Raw genomic sequence first — 8,258 nt, forward strand, 5'->3', positions numbered from 1 at the left:
GAGCTGCTGCATTTAGCTTAACTTGCAGGCTGACTGTACACTGTCTGGCCTTCTGAAGAGAGCAATAAATAACCAACTTAAAGTGACACACTACTTTCCCTTCTATAGTATTTGTACACCACCTCCCAAAAGTGTGTTAATTTGAACAAATGAAGATGTCATTATTGATAAGGTACATGCAAAAAATACTGCAAGGAAACACCAAACTCAATGCGGGGCAATGCAAGCGTTTAGACTATGTAAACATACGCACCATCTTGGAAACAAATAGATTTATTATGTGCAAAAGAAGATTACAACACCCAAAAAGAATATAGGATTAAACGTGTTAAAAGTTGGCTAGGTGTTAACTTTTCTCTACACTGTTCTCCATTTTAGGAGGAGGTAGGGCTTCTCAACTAACACCGTCAACATGCAGCTCACAACCAACGTTAGCACCAGGTGACCAAGGAACAGGTACATCTAAAGAGGAAAGACACACAGCGGGTTGATGATATGAAGAACTGAGCCAAATTATACACATTCTAGATTAACAGGTGAATAAATTAGTGAGAGAAATACTTACAAAATTGATGTCTGAGTAGTGGATTGGGGTTTCTTGCAAACCGATGTAGACGATAATGAACACAGGATGTATCAGATAGCAGGCAAAGCTAATGTTGGAAAGAGGAACCCAGAAACTCAGTGACAAGAGCCTTTTGATGAAACCTGGAGAAACAGAAACACAGAAATACAGATTTATGTGAAAGGAGCAGTGACCAAAGTGGGAAGGTGACCATCACTGATTAACACAATCAAGAAAAACTCAAATATTGATTGAAATGAACTTTTTCAAATTGTATTTTGTCTTTCCTAAAGATTTGATTTGGTTGCTCCCTGCTCCCAGTTTACCTCCGTATCCCTCCTCACAGGCCAGTATGATCCAGCTCACAGCCAGAGCCCACAGAGGTCTATGCAGCCCCTGATACAGAGCGTGAGGAAGAGATGGATGATCTGGAGTCTCCCTGAGGACGAAGGCCAGTCCAACCAACAGAGCCATGACGGACAGACAGCAGAGCCAACCAAGAGCTGCCTGCCACTGGAACAGCAACAAGATGGGATCAGCACACAAGTATGGTGGCAACTTTAGGCTTGATTATAAACCAAAGGTTATACATATAATGTGGTGTTTTCAAGTTTTCTGAGGCGATAAGCCAGAATGTTGTCACCTTTTGCTTTAACAGCTGGTCTTTCTTTGTTGTCAGGTGTATTCCGGTCAAGATGCCTATCAGAAATGGACCGTATCTTGTGTAGGGTTTCACATAGTAATACAAAACATAATTCTCAGATGTCCTGCAATAAAAACAAGGAAGTCATTTAAAATCTTATCAAAAGAAGAGATGCCTACCTGTTTCTCAGAGAAAAATACTTAACATCTAATTCACTTTACATTTCATGCATTAGCTATTATTTAACTCAGTCCAGTGTGACATTTTTGTTTGTACATTTGTTTGATTTTGATTATTTTATTTTGATTTTGAAAATGTGTATCTGGACAGTTATATATGTTTTTCCTCATAAACTCATATTATTTGAGCAGATATTTTGTAGGCTCTTTTTTGGATTTTAGTGCAGTTACAGATCCACAAGTGGGATGTTTGGTTTCTTACATTGTACCTCGTAAGGTATTTACATTCTATCATCACCACACTTACATCGTCGATGGCTGAAACACTGGTAGTTGCATGAGCGCAGTGATAACAGAACTAGCCACAGTGGTCATTAACAGTAGGCCTCCAGCCACAGCCGCAAAAACACCTTTGTTTCTAATGAAAGCAAAACACAGAGTGGATAAGATTGCAAGGTTAAAGCTGCTATCATGTATAACAACACTAGTGATGGCTATGATTAAAAAATGTACTAAACTGTGGAATTAAGCATTATATTAAAGTCATATTAAAAGATATGAACATACAGTCTGTAAAAATAGACCAACAGAGGAGTGGTGGCATAACACTGGAAGTCTAGAGACAGGTACCATGTCCAGGGAATGCACTGCAGAGAGATTTGGAAATAAAATGTTAAGAAATAGATCAGTAATCTGAGCTGAAATACAGCCTGTAGGCACTGCTTAAACTTACTATCTCATGGACTGGGAGGAGATTACTGATCAACAGTAAATTAGCCCACCAGTACGTCTTACAGTCCATCAGTGTGTCTATAAATGGGAACCAGTAGGGTCCCCATTGGACCAGAGAGATGAGGCCGATGGTTAGACACATAATGAAGAGATGTAGCGGCTGAATCCTGCAGTGGAGAATGAAAACAGGCAAATAAGGAGAATTCACATTTATATTGTAATTGGTTAAGATCTCACATACAGTATGGAGCACACCTCATGAAATAATAACAATCCAGACACTTATAAATACCTTTTGATCCTCCTGAAGAGATAGTTTGCAACCAAACTGGGGCTCAGTTTGTCTTCAGCCCTGTCGATGGAGCCCAGCAGCGATCTGGCACTTAGCAGACCCCTGAAACACAAAGCTCACCAAACTTAAAACTTACAATGAAACACATTTAAACTGTGGCACCATTGTTTCAGTCTCACCCCAGCAATAAAAAGGTGTCTACAGCCAGAAAAACAGGCCCGCTGATGGTGAGCACATACAGGGGGCTGCTTTCAACTGTTTTCTTCCAGTTTTTGTAGTTATCTGCAAAAGAGACATTTAAAAAATAAGTTGGTCAATATATAATTGCAAGACTTTGTGTAACATAGTTGACAGGTATCATAGTTGACATTTTTGCTGTTTTCAGGCCTAAAATCAACATGGCCACTTATAACCAAACATCACATGGCATTTTCACAGAAAGATTCTTCTAAAGATTATAAATACTGTTGAGTAAAATTGAAACTGAAAGTTATTTATAAAGATATTGTAGTAAACCTGTTGACATGCCATAAATCCACACTTGACTCACACATTACTTTATATTAAATAACTCAGAAAGCCTTGGAGTCTTGCCAGTCTTTTCTTCAGGAGGAAATGACATCATGTGGAGCAGGTCATGTGATCTGGAATTAACACACTTCCTTGAGAGGTGTTTTTGTAATGGGTAACTTAGTTGATAGTGATTTCTCGGACACGGACACAATTTGTTATTTTCCTTATAAAATTTGACATATTGCCAAAAAAGAAATATCCACCATGATTATCTCAACTTAACAAAAAGAACACAATCAAAACTATTTTTGAATAAGGTCATTTTATTATTGTTTAGCTAATTAGAAGGTGGTTGTTATTAAATTCAGACGGTTATTTACTTGACATCTTACAGCCATTCTTTATTAATTTGTGATTTTTTCCATAATAAATAATTTGTAAAGACATGATCATAGTAAACATAAAAAACATTAATCTTTTTATTTTTAATAAAAATGTATACAAGATATATCCCACGGACTTCAAAAGTCCCTCAATTATATATTGACCCAAGTGAAAAAAAATCTGAGTAGCTAGGAGACACGCAGATTGCTGGTATCCTCTCATACCGAGGTTGTTGATTACAGGGAACTGAGCAGAGTGTCCACAGATGATCCACAGCAGGCTGAGGACACGGATGCCGTTCAGAGAGGAGTAGCCTCCTCCTGGGATGGATGAGGAGGCGCTGAAGATGCCCTGGCTGGTGTTCTGCAGAGAGAACGCCTGAAGACATCCCAACACGCAGCTCCAAGGAAAACACGGGGCGGTGAGGCTGGTGTTGTCTGCAAGTTTTGATTATTGAAGCTTATTTCTGCACGACTTCTTCATAAATCCTAAATCATGCACATTGTACTGACCATTTCCCTCTGACGTGCTGCTGTTACCGTCACTGCTGGATGAGTTGTTGGTGTTCAAGGTCCCGTAAAGGTTGAGGCCAGGGCTTAAACGTGAGGACTCGACTGTAGGACTGACCTCTCTGTTCCGCTGCCATCTTATTATAGCTGTGAAGAGAGTGGCTGCAAGAGGAACTGCTACCATTAGACAACACACAAACCTGCAGGAGTGAAGAAAACATGTCAGTGTTAATGTTAACAGACACAAAACATAAGGCAAAGTCCTGCTCAAGCAAATAGATGATCTTTGTGTTCGGTTGTCAGAAGAGCACACAGGAGAGACAGCAGAAAGAGTCTAATCATATACTGACAGGCAGGTGACATCAGAAGCATCAGGGGCAATTGTTTGGGGCAAACAGTGAGTCATGATCATCTCCTGAGTGGACTGGTTGACCAGGATGGAAGGTAAAGGAGGAACGAGGGACGTCTGACCAAACCGAAGTCTGTCTGTAAAAACAAGGCAAAAACATGTAAAGGGAAAACAGAATACACTGGAATAAATCCAGAGATAATGGAATTTAAAATCACTCACCATACAGCACCAATATCTGCACCTCCTCTTCCCTGCAGGAATCAGGAACACAAAGACCCACAAAGTACTGAACGGTTCCCTGCAGGAGTAAAAAGCACTTTCTTCACAATCTGCTTTTGTCACCTGATACTGAGCAGGTATTTTTGACATTTCATCATCATTTTTTGCTGTTACCTGCCTCAGGAACACCTGGCAGTACTGTCCAGAGAAGCTGGGACCGTTGGCCGAGCGGCACTGCTGCAGCAGACCGGGCCGGTTGGCGTTGCCTCCTTCTACGTTGCTCCCCATCTTCCCATATGAATCGTACACTGACAATACACACAGAAAACACAACCATGGATGTAATCACCCCCCCAAAGGCCTTTTGGATAAAAAGAGAAGCTTAATTATGTTATATTATCTGATGTTATAGGTTAAAATAAACATTTAAAGCAACAGAATGGGAAAAATATCTATAAAAGCTTCGAGGTGGGGCCTAGCACACTCATTTTGATTATAAAACAGCCATATATGGCACAATGATAAAGTAGAATATGTACAAATTAAGCTTTAGGTGTCAGTCATACAACTGCTGTAAAAATGTATAGGATGAAACTGTGTACACATGAAGTAAAACAAAAAATATATGAGTTTTTACAGACTTTTAAAGGAGTTGCTTCATTTGATTGAAACCCTGCCACAATGGCAACTCGGTGGCGCACAGTCTGTGTGGTTCAAAATGTTGGAAGCCAAATGGAGAACAATTGTCAATAAACATTTTAGTGCTTTATGACTGATACAAGTCTCTCCTTCATGATTTTGAGAAACTAAAATGGATAATCATTTTTATTCTTTTACATCTTCTTGTTTCTTCACTCTAATGAACACTACCAGTTAAAAATTTGGACACACCTTCTCAATGCTTTGTATTTATTTATATTATTTTTGTCGATTAATACTGAAGATTAACACTTTTTTGTTTACAACATAATTCCACATTTCTTATTTTATAGCTTTGATGTCTTCAGTTTAACTCTACAATGTAGAAAATAATTAAATAAAAACCATTGAATGAGAAGGTGTGTCCAAACTTTTGACTGACAGCGTATGTTACGAAATATAATTTTAAGTTTCATATTGTCTAATATGTCTTGTATGTTAGGTGGTGTTCATTGTTCTAATCTCTATGCCTTGACGTTTTTAAAAGTTTCTTCCAATAAAAATTTTACTTTCGTTTTCAAGTGTCAAGCGGTCGAATGTGGTTACGGTAAAACTGGAAATGGACAGGTCACTGGAAAACAAACATTTAAAGGTACAGCGTGGTGGGTTTAGTGACATCTAGTGGTGATGGTTCAGATTACAACCAGCAACAATGAGTGAGGAAGGAGAAGAGACGCTGACCATCTCAGCAGCAACAAACAATGAACTAAAACTTTACCTCTGTCAAAGAAAAAAGAGCAAACATTGATGTTAAATATTGTCTTATTATCTGTCTGCTCAGTTTTTCACTACAATGGTTCAGTGCTTTAGTTTTGTAGTTTGTTTTCATCTCCATCAGCAACAGCTATGGCTTAGAACTGAAGTCATAAGTCCAACCATAGACTATGAGTGCAGAACTACTGAGGGATCTAACAGACTCCCATGCAAAAAATATCAGCTTCTCTCATAATTATACTGAATCAGTACATTTATTCCATAACTCAGTGTGATGTCGTTTGTCAAATTCACTTCATCAGATCAGTGTGCTGGTGGCTACTTTGAAAATAAACTCATAATTAAGTAGATATTAGGTACAGCACTGCACTCGGTGGCTCCAATGTAGTTATCAGTTTTAAAACGTAGCTTGAGGCTTCAGGCATGTACTAACTAACAGTTAAGGGTGTTAAGATGCTCGTTGTAAAATAGTAGCATCCTACAGTTTCTGTGATAAATTACAGAGGACAAGGTTCTTGCTGACTGCACCCCTTCGACCTGTTGCTGACTCAGTGGAGCTGTTAGAATGTGAGGCTTCACTGTGAGCTTTCTAATAATTATAGTCAATCTGTATCCAAACAAGCCACCCTGCTGTGTGGGGGGAGTGTCATTTAAACTGCGCTTACAAGCCCAGTTTAAATTACACTCTACCTACTACTGAGGCCTGACAGGATCGACACAAACTCTGCTTATTATTTTGGTTCATCCAATTTTCCTCCAGTTCTCCTCTGCTCAGCAGTGACCTTCACTTGCACTGAATGTAACCAAACTGTGGGAGGGAGTCCATGATTTCATAAGCAGTGACACACTTCAGTCCAAAGAAGTGGTAATACTTTTATATCAGAATATTTTGAGTTAGCCTAAAAGTACCAACTGTCTAAATTAATTTCGAAGACGACTAATTTGGCCCGGTCTGATGTGACTTAAAAGTCCTTTGACCGTTGACCAAATCCAGTCACACGCATGTTGTTTTAATTCTGATTTTTGTCACCATTTTTAATGGAGTAGGTAAAACATTTTGGTGTTTGCTGGCTTGTTTAAACATTTATTACTTGGCTAACTGAATTAACAGAGCATCAGAGGAGTCTGATATCTTTTATTTGGTTAGTAAAAGTTTCTTTTCCTAATGGCTTTCAATTTTTTCACACTTTATTTCACTGTTAAGGGAAATGTGTACAAGGCTTATATCTGGTTAGCTGATGCTGAATCAGGTTTCTCGAGTCACACCTTCTGCTCCTCAACCAGATGGTCCGGGATCCACTTAAAAATGATGATGTTTCGGAACGTCGAACCAAAGGGTGAAGTCATCACTTGCTCCGCAGATGGTAATATACAGTTCAGCTACTGTCTGTGCTGTAACATGGTGTTATTTTCCTGGGCTCTGAAGCTGTTGTGTTATCAAGTGATGTCTATTTGAAAAGCACCTACAGAGCATTGAATCATTTCAGTTTTAAACTGTATAATAATAATAATAATAATAATAATAATAATAATAATAATAATAATAATAATAATAATAATAATAATAATAATAATAATAATGTGCTTTATGTGCTTTGCAGAATTATGAAGACAAAAGCAACCCATTTAAACATGAGTTGAAATACTTAGAGTGAAATTAATGGAAATTAAATTAACAAAAATATAAAGCTGAGTAACTCTCATAACCACTTCCATCACCATCAGTTTAATCGTTGCAGCCATTTAGACATCCTTATAGTTTATTTGTGCAGAAGTTAATAATTTATTTCTTTGGATGACTTTTCTTACTATGTTTTTTTTGAATTCCTCTGCTGCTAAAATGAGCTCTTACTTTCAGAGTTCAGTACTACTGGCCTCTCTTAAAGGTCAGCAGTCCCTGTAGTCTGAATGAGCCATAACCTCCTCTGCCTCAGACACACAAGAAAAGCCTTACAAAAGACAGAAACACTTACTGAGAACAGCGTACTCCTTTGGCTTGTCCTGGGTAATTTCCCAGAGGAAACCGTTGGTATCCTTCATACATCTTTGTGACACAGCCGAGGCCTGCGTATTTTCCAGCTCTGCACTGCCTCCCACTAAAAGAAGAAACACCACCAAACTCAGGGCCATTTTAGGACCGACTGCACCTTTTTAGTGAAGACGTTGCTTAAATAACACAGGAGGGGACATCATCATCGTCCAGAGAGTGGCGTGAAATTCATCTTCCATGGCTGGATTGAAAAACTGCTCTGGCCGCTGTGGCTCGGCCCCACCTGGCTTTCTATGTCAGGTGTGAACAGGATTTGGTTACGTGACAGAGGATGAGAGGTTAACACAAACATCCAGGCTGTGATTTTGTCACCACACAGTAATTGAAGTGTAAGACTGATAATAATGGTTGACCCACAAACAAGAAGGGCCACAGCTGTAATCACTTAGCTGCCATTTAAACAGCAG

The 8,258-nt window shown here is 38.9% G+C and overlaps 1 protein-coding gene across 1 annotated transcript; it reads right to left on the bottom strand.

Annotated features, from left to right (window-relative positions):
* Positions 1-257: 257 nt before the first annotated feature.
* Positions 258-8,234, bottom strand: oacyl (O-acyltransferase like). The gene is made up of 15 exons (XM_023291956.3): positions 7,775-8,234; positions 4,563-4,696; positions 4,389-4,467; positions 4,168-4,303; positions 3,821-4,017; positions 3,533-3,745; positions 2,591-2,693; positions 2,412-2,513; positions 2,121-2,286; positions 1,955-2,034; positions 1,695-1,805; positions 1,209-1,332; positions 892-1,078; positions 566-708; positions 258-462 (listed from the first exon to the last, which is right to left on the bottom strand). Exons 1-15 carry the CDS (start codon positions 7,929-7,931, stop codon positions 358-360), a joined length of 2,037 nt encoding a protein of 678 aa, XP_023147724.2. The 5' UTR covers positions 7,932-8,234; the 3' UTR covers positions 258-357.
* Between the last annotated feature and the right edge of the window lie 24 nt (positions 8,235-8,258).

The sequence above is a fragment of the Amphiprion ocellaris genome, chromosome 17, assembly GCF_022539595.1.
Source record: "Amphiprion ocellaris isolate individual 3 ecotype Okinawa chromosome 17, ASM2253959v1, whole genome shotgun sequence".
Lineage (NCBI taxonomy): Eukaryota > Metazoa > Chordata > Actinopteri > Pomacentridae > Amphiprion > Amphiprion ocellaris.

Bases quoted from the DNA above. Each gene is read 5' to 3' on its own strand.
- oacyl (XM_023291956.3), bottom strand. From the start codon at position 7,931: ATGGCCCTGAGTTTGGTGGTGTTTCTTCTTTTAGTGGGAGGCAGTGCA. The intron at 1,806-1,954 runs GTATGTTCATAT...TGCTTTCATTAG, and splicing joins TTGGTCTATTTTTACAGACT to AAACAAAGGTGTTTTTGCGG. The intron at 709-891 runs GTAAACTGGGAG...CTGTTTCTCCAG, and splicing joins CTGTGAGGAGGGATACGGAG to GTTTCATCAAAAGGCTCTTG.